This window comes from Oncorhynchus keta, chromosome 33 (assembly GCF_023373465.1).
Source record: "Oncorhynchus keta strain PuntledgeMale-10-30-2019 chromosome 33, Oket_V2, whole genome shotgun sequence".
Classification (NCBI taxonomy): domain Eukaryota; kingdom Metazoa; phylum Chordata; class Actinopteri; order Salmoniformes; family Salmonidae; genus Oncorhynchus; species Oncorhynchus keta.
Genome location: NC_068453.1, coordinates 14,569,758 through 14,587,873, shown reverse-complemented (window position 1 = coordinate 14,587,873; position 18,116 = coordinate 14,569,758). Strand labels below are relative to the sequence as shown.

General features: G+C 46.8%; 1 protein-coding gene across 2 annotated transcripts in view; it reads right to left on the bottom strand.

The window, feature by feature from the left end:
• LOC118365954 (protein O-mannosyl-transferase TMTC1-like) overlaps positions 1 to 18,116 on the bottom strand; it is a 130,513-nt gene that overhangs the window by 5,217 nt on the left and 107,180 nt on the right. For both annotated transcript variants that reach the window (XM_052492073.1, XM_052492074.1), the window contains 7 exons: positions 11,878 to 11,991; positions 7,132 to 7,275; positions 5,740 to 5,848; positions 5,072 to 5,174; positions 3,903 to 4,038; positions 3,601 to 3,745; positions 3,302 to 3,439 (listed from right to left, as the gene is read on the bottom strand). In XM_052492073.1, coding sequence (XP_052348033.1) covers positions 3,302 to 3,439; positions 3,601 to 3,745; positions 3,903 to 4,038; positions 5,072 to 5,174; positions 5,740 to 5,848; positions 7,132 to 7,275; positions 11,878 to 11,991 — 889 coding nt within the window. The remainder of the gene's footprint in view (positions 1 to 3,301; positions 3,440 to 3,600; positions 3,746 to 3,902; positions 4,039 to 5,071; positions 5,175 to 5,739; positions 5,849 to 7,131; positions 7,276 to 11,877; positions 11,992 to 18,116) is intronic.

Here is an 18,116-nt window from a genome sequence, read left to right as displayed (position 1 = left end):
GCAAAGTCTTCTCATTCTTTGTTGATTTCAAAAAAGCCTTCGACTCAATTTGGCATGAGGGTCTGCTATACAAATGGATGAAAGTGGTGTTGGGGGAAAAATATACAACATTATAAAATCCATGTACACAAACAACAAGTGTGTGGTTAAAATGGGCAAAAAAACACATATTTCTTCCCACGGGGCCATGGGGTGAGACAGGGATGCAGCTTAAGCATCACCCTCTTCAACATATATATCAACGAGTTGGCGAGGGCACTAGAACAGTCTGCAGCATCCGGCCTCACCCTACTAGAGTCTGACGTCAAATGTCTACTGTTTGCTGATGATCTGGTGCTTCTGTCACCAACCAAGGAGGGCCTACAGCAGCACCTAGATCTTCTGCACAGATTCTGCCAGACCTGGGCCCTGACAGTAAATCTCAGTAAGACCAAAATAATGGTGTTCCAAAAAAGGTCCAGGAACATAAATTCGACATACCAATTAAAATCTGGCTAAAAATACTTGAATCAGTGAAAGAACCCATTGCCATTTTATGTTGTGAGGTCTGGGGTCCGCTCACCAACCAAGAATTCACAAATTGGGACAAACACCAAATTGAGACTCTGCATGCAGAATTCTGCAAAAATATCCTCCGTGTACAACGTAAAACACCAAATAATGCATGTAGAGCAGAATTAGGCCGATACCCGCCAATTATCAGAATCCAAAAATGAGCCGCTAAATTCTACAACCACCTAAAATGAAGAGATTCCCAATCCTTCCATAACAAAGCCATCACCTACAGAGAGATGAACCTGGAGAAGAGTCCCCTAAGCAAGCTGGTCCTGGAGCACTGTTCACAAACACAAACAGACCCCACAGAGCCCCAGGACAGCAACATAACTAGACCCAACCAAATCATGAGACAACAAACCCGATTTTGATAAACTCCCATATCTACTGGGTGAGATACCACAGTGTCCCATCACAGCAGCAAGATTTGTGACCTGTTGCCACAAGAAAAGGGCAACCAGTGAAGAACAAACACCATTGTAAATACAACCCATATTTATGCTTATTTATTTTCCCATTTGTACTTTAACCATTTGCACATTGTTACAACACTGTATATATACATAATAGGACATTTGAAACATCTTTATTATTTTGGAACTTCTGTGAGTGTGTCACGTTCTGACCTTTATTTCCTTTGTTTTGTATTTATTTAGTATGGTCATGGCGTGAGTTGGGTGGGCAGTCTGTTTGTTTTTCTATGATTGGGGTATTTCTATGTTTCGGCCTAGTATGGTTCTCAATCAGAGGCAGGTGTCATTAATTGTCTCTGATTGAGAATCATACTTACGTAGCCTGGGTTTCACTGTGTGTTTGTGGGTGATTGTTCCTGTCTCTGTGTTAGCACCAGATAGGGCTGTTTTGGTTTTTTACATTTCTTGGTTTTGTTAGTCTATTCATGTATAGTTTCTTTATTAAAGAACCATGAATAATAACCACGCTGCGTTTTGGTCCGAACGAGGAAGAGAGGTGGGAATTTTATGTAATTTACTTTTGCCTCTGGGAGAGAAAAGTCTCATCCTTGAGATGACATAAATATCATCAATCGCTTTTATTTTTCCTTTATTTTCCTACTTCCCTTTGACAGAGATAAAATAAATACATTTTAAAAAACCATGTATAAAACCCCCATTAAGGGGATATCGAGATAGTGAAGCTAACAGATCTGGAAGCGTAGGAATATCCCTGGTGGGTTAGTATGTAGAGACACTGGACAGAAACACACAGACAATCCAAAGGGAGGATGGTGTGAAATCCGGTCTTCTGTCTGAGACAGAGAAGATAAACGTCCTCTAGTCCAGCCTCTCTAAAGCCCAGGTCCGTGGACCGCCGCCAGTCCATAGAGAAAGGCCTGAGAAATCCCTACTGATCGCACTGGATTCATCTCAATCTACTAAATATGGCCCTTAGTTCATAGAACCATGGTTACGCGAGTAACCTCCGAGCTCCGATAAATGCGCTTGTGACAAACAGAGCTCTTTCTTTTTTTCTCCCTACAAGTTGGCCTCTAACTTTTGAACGGTTGGAGTTACTAGATACGACTCTCAGGGAACACGGACGTGCCTGCTGTTTCCCTCTACGGAGGTCACAAGCTGCGCAGGACACGTTGGAACGCACACAATCCCATTTGAAAGCAATGCAGGTCTTCTTCCCAGTACCTTTCTCAAGCATTTCAGTGACGACATACCATAAATCCTTTAGATTGAAATGTGGCCTCCCTGATTTAACATATCTTAGAGCTTTATCATGTTTATTGAGACAAAGGCAGAAAGGCCAAATTCAACATTTTCATCAAATAATATATATATTTTTTTGTTGTTGATGATACTACCAGGTGTCATAAAATAGAGAATCAAATATCTTGATGAACTATGTTATTACTGTCCTAAACAAATGATATATGTTAGGCCCAGGAGGCTGGTGGCACCTTAATGGGGGAGGAGGCTCGTGGTAAAGGCTGGAGTGGAATCAGTAGAACAGTATCAGATACATCAAACGTGCTTGATGCCATTCCATTTCCTCCGTTCCAGCCAATATTATGAGCCGTCCTCCCCTCAGCAGCCTCCACTGCTGTGAGGGTAGTAGATATAATAGAGAAAATGCATAGAAAAATTGGTGTTCTGAATAAAAAAGCAATTGTCAATATTTTGATACCCAAGCGGCCCCCAGAGGAAAAAGGCCTTATCTCGCCGTTCCCTGCTTCTCTAGTCAGCCCCCCACATAACTTCTGTGTTGTTTTTGGAAGAAAATACTATTTTTAGCAGCGAGTCTAAATCTCGAATGGCACCCTATTCCGTATAAGTAGTGCACTACACAGGGATTGGAGTGCCATTTGGGACACGGAGATTACATCCATTCTGTTTGAGTATCTACAGATGGGCCCCCAGAGACAGAGGGATGGAATGAAGGATGGAATGAGGGATGGCAGAGGAGGAGAATGTAATCAGATGGAGAGATGAGGTGAATGAAGTAAAGGATAGACGATCAGTGTGAACAGATGGGGATGTGATCCTGTGAGACTTGGAGGAGACAGAATCTAGATGGAATGGGTTTCCATGGTAACCACTGTTTCCGCGGCGATCACTGTCGCTGACCCCGAGGTGATATGGATTGTTCTGTTTTTTTTGACGGTCTCTTCTTATTCTTAAATGTAATTCTTTCTCAGTCCCGTCCTTTCTTTCAAAGGCAGACACCACAGACCCAACAACACACGTGCACACACACACACACACGCACATGCACACACCTCTGTGTAGTTGCCTCGTTTGCTGTAGATGGCAGACAGTAGGCGGTAACACTCGATGCAGCTCCCCTGCTTAGATATGATGCCCAGAGTCATCTTCTCGGCCTCTTTAGAGCGGCCTGCCATGGCTAACACTTGTGCCTGTATAGAGGGAGAGGTAGAGGGAGTGGGAGAGGGAGAGGGAGAGGGAGGGCAATTCAGAGCCAGACATCTGTGGTGCTGTCCTGGTATGACTGCAGCATGTGGTATGACTGCAGCATGCCTGCATGTGTGTGTGCCTGTGTGTGTGTGTTGTGCCTCACCAGAGCCAGCCAGATATCGGTGCTGTCTGGCTGAAGCGTAGCCGCTTCGCGGTACACCTGCAGAGCCTCCTCATAGCGTCCTGTGTTGTAGTACAGCGCCCCTAGTGGCGTCAGGATGTCCACCTTCCTCGTCACCTGCAGGGCCCTGGGGTCAAAGGTCAGGGAAAGGTCATGCAAGGTCCCACAGGACAGCTCCACCCATGACTCTCTTCTCTGGACAATGGGCACATGGCTAGTGTTGCTCTCGTTTGACTTGTGAATCTCTCCCATATTCCCAAATTGGTTGTCACCTCTTAACTCACTTTTTGTACCAAGACTCCGCCTCCTTGTTCTCATTGGAGGAGCGAAGGAGGCGGCCCAAGTTTACCATGGCGACGTAGTGCGCCGGCTTGAGACGCACGGCATGCTGGTAGTGGGCTGCCGCCAGCGCGCCTTCTCCTGATGAGAGAAGAGTGAGAGAAAGAAAGAAAGAGAAACAGAGAGAGAGAGAGAGAGAGAGAGAGAGAGAGAGAGAGAGAGAGAGAGAGAGAGAGAGAGAGAGAGAGAGAGAGAGAGGAACATCATGGCCCGGTCCTAGATGACTTTGTAGAGTGGTGTGAGGAATCACACTTGGTCCTCAATACCAACAAGCCCAAAGAGATGTACATTCAGGAAGCGAACAACACCTACCTCTGCAACATCTATCAGAGGTCAGAACATAGAGATTGTAGAGGAATAGAAATATCTGGGTGTCATTCTGGACAATAAACTTCAGTGGAGTAAATAAAAAGAGCCAACAGAGACTGTACTTTATAAACAGTTGGGTTATTTTAATATAGACTCTACTATACTGACTCTGTTTTACAAATCCTTTATGGAGAGTATTTAAACTTTTTGTACTGTTTGTTGGTTTGGCAATGCCACTGTCAGCCAGAGAAACATGCTGAGAAGGATTATTACCACAGCAAGCAAGGTACTTGGAGTCAAACAGACAGGCCTGGATGAGATCTTTAAGGTCAGGGCCCTCCGCAAGGCTCACAAAATCATTTTAGACCCAAGTCACACCCTGTACCTGGACTTTGAATTACTCCCCTCTGGGCGCAGGTATAGGGCACCCCTCAGCAGGAAAAACAGAACGAGACAATCATTTGTGCCAGGTGTGATATCCCTCCGAAACAGCTCGGGCGAATGTTCCCATTGACTCCGTAAGGCCAGCAGGCTAGTCTTTTCTTCTTCTTTATTTCATGTTTTACTTCTTATTTCTTACTATTATTATTTTTATTGGTGCGTAACTGTTATGAAAGTTGTATTGTCAATTTTGTTTTGTATTTAAACGCCACTTTAAATGTGTACATGACACTGCAACAACATTTCCCCTTGGGGACAATAAAGTCAGTAAGTAAGTAAGAGAGAGAGAGAGGTGTGAGTAAGCTAATACTTTATTTGCAAACAGATCAACACTCTCCTCTCCTACCAACCCGACTGAACTCACCGGTATCAACCAGAAACACTCCGTAGTTATTATGCAGGTCTGAGCTGTCCGGGCAGCTCTCTATGCCTTGCAGATAAACTTCATTGGCCTCCGCAAACCGCTTCTATAATAAAAAGAATACGATATCAATAAAATAGTTATATTGAATTATTAAGTATGAACTGATATGTGTGAAATTGTGGCTATGCTGAGATACGGTCAGATAGAACCTGTGGTGATACAAGGTTAAGGAGTCAGCGAGTGTTTCATTGAACAAGCCAAAGTAATGGCACAGTGACTGGAGTTACCGGCAGCGAGAATAACAATCTACAGCCAATTTGAATTGAATTCTGAATCCATGGAAAGGGGGAAGGGAAGATATAGCAGAACTCACATTGCCGAACATGCTCTTACAAAAGTCTGTGTGTGTGAGTGCATACTAAGTATGTATGTGAGAGAATGTGTGTATTTTTGTGTTTGTATGCAACCAGTGCATAGATTGAGACATCACTGGAATGCCGTGTGTATTACCTGCAAAGCAGGTGTGTGTGTGTGTGTGTGTGTGTGTGTGTGTGTGTGTGTGTGTGTGTGTGTGTGTGTGTGTGTGTGTGTGTGTGTGTGTGTGTGTGTGTGTGTGTGTGTGTGTGTGTGTGTGTGTGTGTGTGTGTGTGTGTGTGTGTGTGTATTACCTGCTCTGCATACAGTGATGCTAGACTGGAATAGGCGTCAGCGAAGTGTGGACCGAACCGAATGGAGTCCCTCAACAGAGCCTCCGCCTCTTCCTTCTTCCCTTGGGACCTGAAATAACATCATCATCGTCAACATCCTCATATGGCTACGTTGTGTCCGTTTTCTGCTGACACACACACACACACACCCGCTGTGTATCCATAGAGTAGATGACCTGGAAACGGTGTCAGGCCCAGCAGGAGTAATGGGAACCCATGTTGGGTCTGTCTCTAGGCCCGAGGCTGTATGTTCACAGGTCCTAATTGAAAATATAGACCTGATGGATCTGTAGCGCAATAATGAAGTTAATTTGTGTTTCTACATTAGAGCTAGCCAGGCTAGCGTGTGTGTGTGTGTGTGTGTGTGTTATAAACACTTTACACTCCCATCGATGTTGATGTATCTGTAGCTCAATAATGGAGTTAATTTGTGTTGCCATTATTGCTGTGTTTCTCCATTAGAGCCAGCCAGGCAAGCAGGAATGCTGCTGTGTGTGTACTACAAACACCGTACACACCCATCAATGAGAAGAGAGTAGCTGGGGGCAATAATGCAGATAGTAAACAAACAGTAACAGAAATCTCCTACTGTCTTGGCTAATGCCAAGTCTGCTGCGTGCGCTGGTGTGTCTGTCCTGGTGTGTGTGTGTGTGTGTGTGTGTGTGTGTGTGTGTGTGTGTGTGTGTGTGTGTGTGTGTGTGTGTGTGTGTGTGTGTGTGTGTGTGTGTGTGAAAGTGTTTTGTTGTTCTAACGAGCCCCCCCCGCAGCCCCTCCTCTTTGTGTCAACCCAGTGATTTCATGAGTGCTCTGTTTATCTGTGTGTTAAACAAATGTTTTTCCAATCAGCTTTCTGCCAGAGTGACAGGGATGAGTAGAGCAGAGCAGTGTAGATGATATGACAACCACGCACGCACGCACGCACACACACACACACACACACACACACACACACACACACACACACACACACACACACACACACACACACACACACACACACACACACACACACACCCACAGCCCTATTGAGCAACAAGCAGAACAGCTCGCCACTGCGTGTCTAAACTATTTCCCCTCAGCGCTATGACTTGTTGAGAAAGAATATTCTGCTAATGTAAGCCATTTAACCTCAGGTAGTGCACTTTGTGTCACTCGTTATGTGAGCTGCAGGGAAAGTGTGTGTGTTTATGCATGTGTTTGTGTATGTACGAATTAATGGGGTGCGAGCCTTGTGCTGAGGCCTCTGAGTGCATGCACAATGTGTGTGTGTGTGTGTGTGTGTGTGCACGCATGTCGTGTGTCCATGCATGTCGTGTGCATATGCATGCAGGTATGTGTGCGTATATATCCTACTTGAGCAGGTTTCCCAGGTTGAACAGGGCTCTGTTGTGCTGGGGGTTGGTGTCCAGGGCGGTCCTGTAGTAGTGCTCGGCATCATCTGGGTGGCGTGTCAGAGTACCCAGGTTGTTCATGGCACTGGCATGGCGAGGGTACAACCTGGAGAGGTTAGAGGAGGGGGAAGGGAGGAGGAGAGCAGGAAAGTAGTTCAGGTAGAAAAAGGAGAAAAAAACAGGTATCTTCAAGTTCCAATCTGGAAGAAAACATTCTTTCATCACATTTTGTGATGACCGCTAATGGTTGATCAGTGACAGCGATAGGAAGCAATTTAGCACTTTGGGGACATGTGACCCCTCTCATGTATCCTTACATGACCCCATAGCGCTACAAGAAGACGACATGACCCCCATGATACTGTCATTAGGATAAGTGGTTCTTATCCTGATAACGGTTATCATACCCCAAATGGCTTCTGTAAATCAATCATTCTAGAGCATCTGAATAAGGCATGAAACGCTCTTATAGAGCATCTGAATAAGGCATGAATGCTCTTTCAGAGCATTGAGTGCTTTAAGAAAGGATCGGGTCAAAGGTGGCATGCAATTGCAACCCATTTGTATTATTAGTGGCATAACTATGAGAGACACCCATCACAACCCCGGGGGCAAGAGGTGAAACAACGCCACGGCAACCGTGTCCATTTACATGGCAACTTAGTCTCCTTTCCATTGGCTAATCACAGTTTACGTTGCCTTTCAGTGTGACACTGTGTTATGGATACAAGTATCCTGTGTGTGTGTTTCTTTTCTCTCCTTCTCCCCTCACAGGTGAAAATCATCACTCCCCAATCAGTCACCAATCATCAATCAGAAGACACACCTCCTCCTGTTTCCTACCCAATCACAGTTCCCTTTGTTTAAAACCCTGTCAGTTGTTTGCTGTGGAGCTCAATCTCTCTGTAAATGCCATGTCTGTAGATCTCTCTGTTTCACTCTCTTTATGTATTGAGCTATCTTTTGTTTGAGCACCTCCGTATCACTTTGTCCTCACCTGTGAGTATTGTTTTTGGTTATGGTGTTTGTTTGCTGGTGGGAAAAGGGGGAACCAAGACAAGTCGCCCATGGGCATACACTACCCGTAGGTAGACTTTGTTAAATACACTAGTTAGAACTGGGCGGACCACCCACTGTATTCTTGGTTAGTTAGTTAGCTGTTGTTGAAATAGGCTAGTCTAGCTTAGGGGTGTTTTTGAATACTTATTGTTTCTTTCCTTGGGTCCAGCTCAGAGCCTTTTCCAGACCCCCCATTACCGTGTGTTTATTAATAAACCCTGAGTTTGACGGTAGATTTCAGTAGTCTTGGTTATTTCGTTCTCACTTTTACTTTGTCACTATTCTAATTTGTATGAGTTATGTTACGGGTCTCATTACCATCCCCCCCCCTAGACTGTCGGGCCAAAAGGGATTCGTAACACACTGCCTCGAAAGGAAGCAGTGTGGACTTAGTGGCACGCACACTGATGTAAGCACACTATTGATCCCCACACACACACCATCACCCACACACACACACACACACACACACCATCACCCAATCTAATGTCTTCGCAGGGGACCAGAACACGAAACCTGAAAAACAAACGAATAAAACAACCTCTAAAGAATGCAACAACCCACAACTCCAGGGTATAACAACATTGCCTCTCTCTCTCTTATCACCTTTTAGCCCAAATGAAAAACAAGAAAAATTGCCTATGAAAATAATTGAAAGTAAAGTGCCTGGGGGTTAAAGTTTGTCAGTGTCTGGTAAAAAAAAGCACCCTATTCCAGAAGTACTTGAAGAAAGGAGGAGATGGTAATGTCATTGGTCAATGAATGTATAATGCCTCGCCCAGCAGACTGTAGACCAATCGCGTTCACGTTGTCACGCAGTTGCTGAGTTAAGCGTCACACAATCCCTTCTACCTACGTAATGTCATGATTTCAAAGCTATATGGTATTAAAGAGAACAAGTTAATTAGTTCACATCTTGGTAATATTTGTAATGCTGTGTTTCTCGTTCACGTAATTCATGCACATTTTTGAGCTAGGGCAAAATGGACTCCCACTTGACTCCCATTTGTCCAGAATGCCCAGTGCGGCCCATTGACAACATACAAGCAACGTATACAATGACCGTTAATAAGAATCGAATGGAGTTTACCATCTCATTTCTTCAAGTATTTCTGACTATTACACTAACTTTGACAGAACCCGATGGGAACTGGCCGAAGGTAGTGGACTATAATCGAGAAAAGGGTATAATTTCAGAGCAGCCTCTGTATAGAGAGTCATGTGGTTTGGAGTGGGATAAAAGGAGTGAAGGGTTCTGGACAGGATTATAACAGCACACCTGCTGTTGCTATACGTAGATACAGGCAGGAGAAGGTATTAGAGGGGAAGAGGAAAAGAGAGGGAGAAAGAGAGCGAGGGGGAGCACACTTCTGCTTGTCAGATAGGGGAAGGGGGATGAAATGATGGGGTATTCGGAGGATGGAGATGGGCGGATAGGGGGATGAAATTATGGGGTGGATGGAGATGGCCGGATAGGGGGATGAGATGATGGGGTATTCGGAGGATGGAGATGGCCGGATAGGGGGATGAAATGATGGGGTATTCGGAGGATGGAGATGGATGGATAGGGGGATGAAATGATGGGGTATTCGGAGGATGGAGATGGGCGGATAGGGGGATGAAATGATGGGGTATTCGGGGGATGGAGATGGACGGATAGGGGGATGAAATGATGGGGTATTCGGAGGATGGAGATGGACGGATAGGGGGATGAAATGATGGTGTATTCAGAGGATGGAGATGGATGGATAGGGGATGAAATGATTTGGTATTCAGAGGATGGAGATGGACGGATAGGGGGATGAAATGATGGGGTATTCGGAGGATGGAGATGGACGGATAGGGGGATGAAATGATGGGGTATTCGGAGGATGGAGATGGACGGATAGGGGGATGAAATGATGGGGTATTCGGAGGATGGAGATGGATGGATAGGGGATGAAATGATGGGGTATTCGGAGGATGGAGATGGGTGGATAGGGGATGAAATGATGGGGTATTCAGAGGATGGAGATGGATGGATAGGGGATGAAATGATGGGGTATTCAGAGGATGGAGATGGATGGATAGGGGATGAAATGATGGGGTATTCAGAGGATGGAGATGGATGGATAGGGGATGAAATGATGGGGTATTCAGAGGATGGAGATGGATGGACGGGGGAGGAGGAATATAGAAGGGGGGAATGGAAATGAGGGAGGTCTGAGATATGCATCCCTATACACACACACACACACTCTAGCTAAGCCGACTCACGGAGCATCCTTCAGTGAGCCTCTACATCTCTGCCAGGGGGAATGGAAAGGTAAAAAGGACAAACTGCAGAAAGAGAAAAGAATGATCCCACTGGACCTAAACCCTTCTGTCCAAATAAGTCAAACTGGCTCTAGCCAGCCCCTGGTAAACTGGGAGAGAGGAGAAAGGAGGAGGGGGGAGAGAGGAGGGGGGAGAGGGGAGAGAGGAGGGGGGAGAGAGGAGGAGGGAAGAGAGACTCAGATACAGTAGTAGAAGACACACAGCATGATTTCCTTGCTCAGTCAAATACTAATGACTGAGACAAACAACTCTCACACACACTCACAACCACACATAAACAAAATGACAGAGCACTGTAAGGATAATCAGTTATGATTCAAGAAGAAGGGGGATGATAGGGGGGGGGGGGAGCTGGACTGGGGGATAAATATATAGCCTTCTGGGTCTGTAGGAGCTGGACTGGGGGATAAATATATAGTCTTCTGGGTCTGTAGGAGCCAGGGCCAGTGACAGGCAGAACAAATGGATCCCCTCTTTCATTAGGTACAGTGCTGCGTGTGTGTATCTCACTGAGATGAATGGGGTGAAAGCATCGAACTGAGACAAGGCCATTACATGCTTGAGAATATGCAATCTAGTGTGTGTGTGTGTGTGTGCCTGTCTCTGTGTCTGTCTGTGTCTGTGTGTGTGTGTGTGTGTGTGTGTGTGTGTGTGTGTGTGTGTGTGTGCAAGCATTAGAGCGTGTGTGCGCCTTTATGCATTTATGTGCAGCAAACAGAGTTCCTCTGATTAAATAAAAGAGTGTTTTGTAATTAATTGAGTGGGCGGACCATCAACCTAAGACCATCAATAACGTGTCTCCTACTTAAAGTAATTCATTCTAGTTACTTAAGGCCTGGAGGTACAGTCTAGACACTATAGGGACGACATGCCATATGAAGAAAGATGTCCTCTGTTTGTCCTGGTGCACGGACGGAAGGCTGAACTGTTCTCCATTGAGATCTACCTGACCGTTTCATGACCGCTTGCTGATTGAGGTTTGGAGCCAAACCGTTTCTCAAGGGGTTTTCTTACCTCAACTGTAATTTTGACTGTAACTTGAACACTTTATCTTTCAGGTCCTGGAGTGACTGAGGCCACCTGAGGTTCCAAACATGTGGTTTTGGCAGAATGACCGAATCCCTCAACGTGGAAAGCTGATGGTGTTATTGTGGTTGAGGAATGCCTGTGGTTTGGCGGGACTGTGTCCCATTGACATGGTGATCAGGATGAAACACGTAAACCCCCTCATATTACTGTAGTTTTACTTTATTGGACACTGAGACTGACTTTAGAGCAGATTTGTAGTGGTGTAAACAGCAAAAGCTCTGATATTATGGACACTATAACTGACCTGAGAGCAGTTTTGTAGTGGTGGATGGCCTCCTGGTGGCGCCCTCTGTCTTTCAGGAAGTTGGCATAGTTGTAGTGAACCTTGGCGTTGTGAGGCAGCGTCTGGATGCCAGACCTGTAGAGAGAGCGAGAGAGAGGATGAGGAATAAGTAGGAGAGGCAGTGAAACAGATGTGTGCTTGCACTAGCTAGCAAGTGATTTTGGGCACTGTTAAACAGTATTATAACTTGTGCTTATTTACGATAGTTTGAAGTTGTAGACATGATATTGTTCTCAGAAATCAGTCCTGAGTGCGCAGCCAGACTTTCCTGACTCGATAGACTATATGCAGTGCACTGACTAGTTTTTCATGCACGCTTTTTTACTTGAGAAATAACGCAAAACTGCTTCTCTCGTTCCATGATACTGTTTGCACACACAGGCCTACATGTCTTTACGCATAGCATTTGCGTTGCCTATTTGTAGATTTCCCCCCAAAACATCTGCTGTTGATATGACATTCTAGGAGGACTGAATAGTTTGAACGGGTGTTTCTTTGGTAATCGGACGAGGGTCGCTCTTTGAAAATGGAGATGAATAGCCTACTCGAACAAGTTAAATGAATTATGCAGATATGTGAATTATGAATAATAAAAAGCATGAGGGCTAAAACCTCTCAAATATTTCAAAGCACTCTCAGTAGACCATTTTAAAACCCTTTATTCATTGGCTATTTGGCAAATGGTCAGGCTAAAAAGATACACATGAGATTCTGCTAAACCAGCCTTGATTAAGTGGAGGGTAGGCTCTGCTTGGTTTTGGACGGAAACCAATAGTTTCAAACTACAAGATTCACCGGAGCAAAAGGCACAATGTCACCTCCCACGGCAGCGCAAGCTAGCTGATGTTAGACAAGTAAATTGCCTAACCTGGCAGAGTGAGAGATGGAGGGATGGAGGTAGGGAGGGAGGGATGGAGGTAGGGAGGGAGGGATGGAGGTAGAGAGGGATAGATTGAGGTAGAGAGGGATAGATGGAGGTAGAGAGGGATGGATGGAGGGAGGGAGGGAGGGAGTTAGGTAGGGAGGTAGGGAGGGATGGAGGTAGGGATGGAGGTAGGGAGAGATGGATGGAGGTAGAAAGGATAAGATGGAGGTAGAGAAAGGGATAGATGGATAAGTAAAGGAGGATGGAGATAGTGAGGGATGGAGGTTGGGAGGGAGGGATGGGGGTAGGTAGGGAGGGATGAGGTAGGGAAGGGAGGGATGAGGAAAGGAAGGGATGGAGTTAGGTGGGAAAGCGATATGGAAGTAAGGAAAGGAAGGAAATAGGGAGGAAAGGATGGGGTTAGGAAGGATGGAAGTATGGAGGTAGGGAAGGATAAGTAAAGAAGAGGATGGAAGGAAGGATAGGGATAAGGGGATAGGAAAGGAAGGAGGGATTAGTTCAAGGAAGGAAGGATGGAGGTAAGGGAAGGAGGAAGGATGTAAAGGGAAGGATAGAGTCGGGAAGGAGAGGTAGGGAAGGATAGAGGCAGGGAGGAAGGGAAGGAGGATGGGGGTAAGGAAGGGAGGTAGGGAAGGATGGGGGGGTAGGGAAGGATAGAGGTAGGGAGGGAGGGAGGAGGATGGGGGTAGGGAGTGATGGGGTCGGGAGGGATGGGGGTAGGGAGGGAGGTAGGGAGGGATGGAGGTAGGAAGGAGGATGGTGGTAAGGAAAGGGGAGGATGGTGGTAAAGGGAGAAAGTAAAGGAAGAAGTAAGGATAGAGAAGGATAATAGGGAGGAGGTAAGGGAAGTAAATCAAAGGAGGAGGGAAAGGATGCTGGAGGAAGGATAGAGGCAAGGGAAAGGATAAGTCAGGAAGGGAGGTAGGGAAGGATGGAAACAAGGAGGAAGGAAAGGGAAAGTAAGGGGAAGGATAAGGTAGGGAGGAAGGGATAGGGGAAGGGAAGGATGGTAGGGATAAGGGATGGAGGAGAAGGATAAGTAAGGAAAGGAAGGAAGGAAGGAGGATGGTGGAGGGAAAGGAAGGAAAGGTAGGGATAAGGGGAGGAAGGATAAAGTAAAAAGGTAAAAGAAGTAAGGGAGGAGGGAGGATAGGTGGAGGGGAGGATGGAGCAAGGAGGATGGGGGTCGGGAAAGTAAGGAGGATAAAGAGGAAAGGAAAGGAAAGTAAGGGAAGAGGATAAGGTAGGGAAAGGAAGGATAAGGAGGAAAGGATAAAGTAAGGGAAAGGATGGAGAAGTAAGGAAGGATAAGTCAGGAGGAAGGGAGTAAGGAAAGGATAAGAGGTAAGGAAGGAAAGGAAGGATGGGGGTAAGGAAAGGAGGAAGTAGGGAGGATAAGTAAGGAGGGAAGGAGGAAGGAAAGGATAAGTGATGAGTCAGGAAAGGATGGGGGTAAGGAAGGAAGTAAGAGGAGGGATGGAGGGAGGAGGAGGATGGTGGTAAGGGAGGGAGGATGGTGGTAGGGAGAGGTAGGAGGTAAAGGATGGGGGTAGGGAGGGAGGATGGGAGGAGGATGGTGGTAGGGAGGTAGGGATGGGGGAGGGATAAGTAGGTAGGGAGGGAGGGAAGGATAATGGGAAAGGAAGGGTAAGGATGGGAAAGGATAAAGTAAGGGAAGGAAGGATGGAGGTGGAGGAAGGATAAACAAGGAAGGATGGGGGTCAGGGAGGAGGTAGGGAGGGATGGAAGCAAGGAAGGAAGGAAGGAAGTAAGGGAAGGATGGAGGTAGGGAGGGAAGGATGGGGGTCGGGAGAAGAAAGTAAAGGAAAGATAAATGGAAAATAAAGAGAATAGATAGTGGGTAGTGAGGGAGGAGGGATGGGTAGTGAGGGATGGAAGGTTGGGAGGAGGGATGGGGGTAGGTAGGGAGGATGAGTAGGGAGAGGAAGAGGATGGGGGAAAGGGATGGAGTAGGGAAGCGATGGAGGAGTAAGGAAAGAGGAGGGAAGGGGAAGTAGGGAAGGAAGGATGGGGTTAGGAAGGATAGAGTATGGAGGTAGGGAGGGATAAAGTAAAGGGATGGAGGGGAGGATAGAGATAAAGGGGATGGGGAAAGGAAGGATGGAGTTAGGTAGGGAGGAGGGAGGGATGGAGGTAGGGAAGGGAGGGAGGGATGGAAGGTAAGGAAAGGATGGGGGTAGGAGGGATAAAGTAAGGGAGGGAGAAGTAGGCATGGGGAGGAAAGGGATGGAGTTAGGAAACAATGGAGGGAAGTAAAGGGAGGGATGGAGGTAGGGAGGAGGATAAGTCGGAAAGGGAGGAAAAGTAAGGAGGATGCAAAAGGAAGGAAGGAGGGAGGGAAAGGGTAAAGGAAGGTAGGAAAGGATGGGGAGTAAGGAAAGGGATAAAGTAAAGGAAGGAAAGGAAGGGAGGAAAGAGGGAAGGAGGATAAGGTAGGGAAGTGATAAGGGAGTCAGGAGGGATAAGGTAGGAAGGAGAGTAGGAGGATCGTAGGGAGGGAGGATAGTGGTAGGGAGGAGGGATGGTGGTAGGGAGAAAGGTAGGGAGGTAGGGATAGGGGAGGATAAGTAAGGGAGGTAAAGGAAGTAGGTAGGGAGGAAGGAAGGATACTGGAGGGAGGATGGAGCAAGGAAGGGATGGAAGTCGGAAGGAGTAGGGAGGGATGGAGACAGCAAGGAGGAAGGAAGGAGGTAAGGAAGGATAGGTAGGGAGGAGGAGGATGAGAGGGATGGTGGTAGGGAAAGTAAGGATGGAAAGGATAAAGTAGGTAGGTAGGGAGGAAGGAAGAGATGGTGGAGAAAGGAAGGGAAGGGAGAAAGGGATTAAAGGATAGAGGTAGGGAGGTAAAGGGAGGTAAGTAGGGGGAGGGAGGGATGGTGGAGGGGGGAGGATTGAGGAGGGGGATGGGGGGTCGGAGGAGGTAGGGAGGGATATAGGGAGGGATCAGTAAGGGAGGAAGGGATGGGGGGAGGGAGGGAGGGATGGGGGAGGAGGTAGGGCAGGATGCTGGAGGTAGGGGAGGGATAAGGTAGAGAGGGATCGTGAGGAGGGATAGAAGTAAGAAGTAAAGGGGATGGGGTAGGGAGGGATGGAGTAGTAAAGGGATGGAGGTAGGCAGGGATGGGGTAAAGTGAGTGAGGATGGGAGGTAGGGAGGGATGGAGGTAAGTAAGCATAGAGGTAGAGGAGGATGGATGGATAGATGGAAGGTAGGATGGGTAGGGAGGGATGTGGGTAAAGTAGGGATAGGGTAAAGGAAGTGAAGAGATGGGGGTTGGGAGGGATGGAAGTAGGGCAGGGAGGAAGAGAGTAGAAGAGATGAAGGAAGTAAAGGAAGAGATGAATGGATGGATGGAAAGAGTGGGATGGAGAGGTTAGGGAAGGATAGGGAGTAGGAGGAATGTAAGGTAAAGTAGAGATAGAGTAGGAAGTGAGATAGAGGATTTGGAGAAAGGTTAAGGAGTAAGTGAGATAGTGGGAAGAGATAGATGGAAGTAAGAAGGATAGATAGGAAGAGATAGATGGAGTAAGGAAGGAAAGAGATAAAGGAAAGGGATGAATGAAAGTAGGGAAAGAATAGATAGAGGATAGATAGATAGAAAATATGGAAAATAGATAAATAAGGAAGATGGAGGTAGGGAGGAAAGGAAGTATGGATGGAGGTAAGGGAGGGAGGGATGGATGGATGGATAGATAGGTAGGAAAAGGATAGATAGGGGAGAGATGGATAGAGTAAGGGAAGGGAAGGAAGGATAGATGGAGGAAGAGGATGGATGGATGGAAGTAAGGAAAGATAGATGGAGGATGGATGGAGAAATATGGAAGATGGATGGAAATGGGGAAGATGGAGGTAAACAGGGATAGGAGTAAAGGAAGTGAATTTAGGAAGGAGATGAGATGGGGTAAGGAGGATGGATTGGGGGATGGTCGGGAGGAGGGAGGGGTAGGAGGAGGGATGAGGCAGGAAGGAGGAAGGTAGGGAGATGGAGAGTAGGGAGGAGGGATGGGGGTAGGGAGGGAGGGATGGTGGTAAGGGAAGAGGTAGGGATGAGGTAGGGATGGGGGAGGGATAAGGTAGGTTGGGGAGGGAGGTAGGGAGGGGAGGGATGGATGGAAGTAGGAGGGAGGGAAGGTAAGGAGGAGGAGGATGTATGGGTGGAAGGTGGGATGGAGGTAAGGGGAGGGATGTGGGTAAGGAAGTAGGGATAGAGGGTAGGGAGTGAGGATGGGGTTGGGAGGGATAAATTAAACAGGGAAGAAGTAAAGGGATGAAGGATAAGTAGGAGGAAAGAGATAGATAGATGGAGGGTAGAGATGGGTTGGGAGGGATGGAGGGTAAGGGAGGATATGGGTAGGAAGTAGAGATAGGGGTAAGGAAATGAGATGGGGGTTGGGAGAAGGGTTAGGGTAGGGAGTGAGGATGGGGTAAGTAGGAGGGATGGATGGAGGTAGGAAGGATGGATGGGAGGGATGGATGGAGGTAGGGAGGAGGGATGGATGGAGGTACGGAGGATGGATGAAGGTAGGGAAGATGGATGGAGGGATGGATGAATATGGAGAATAGATGGATAAATGGAAGATGGAAGTAGGGAGGAGGGATGGATGGATGGAAGTAAGAAGGATGGATGGGAAAGGGATAGATGGAAGTAGGGAGGATGGATGGATGGAAGATAGGTGGAAATAGGGAAGATGGAGGGTAGGCAAGGGATGGGGTAGGGACAAGAGATGGGGGTAAGCAGGGATGGGGTAAGGTAGTGAGGATAAGTAAAGGAAGGATGGAAAATAAAGTAAGGGAAGAGATGGAGGAAAGGAAAGGAAAGGGAAGGAAAGGGAGGATAAAGGAAGGTAAGAGGAAAGTAAGGATGGGGGAGGGATAAAGGTGAGGTTAGGAGGGAGGTAGGGAAAGGAAAGGATGGAGGAAGGGATAGAGAGGTAGGAAAGGATAGTGGAAAGGGAGGAGGAAGGAAAGGGATGGATGGAAGATAGGATAAATGAAGATAAGATAAATACAAATAAGAGATAAGTAAATAGTGAGATAAATTAAACAAGAGGATAAGTGTAAGCAAGGATGGGGTAGGAAGTGAGGATAGGGTAGGGAGGATGGATGAGGTAGAAGGATGGATGGATGGAGGGAGGATGGAGTAAACAAGGGATGGGGTAGGGACAAAGGGATGGAGTAAGCAAGGATAAGTGAGGATGGGGTAAACAGGGAAAGGATAAAGTAAAAAGGATAAGTAGGAAAGGATAAGTAGGGAAAGGATCCCGTAAAAGGATAGAGGATGAAGAGGTTGGGA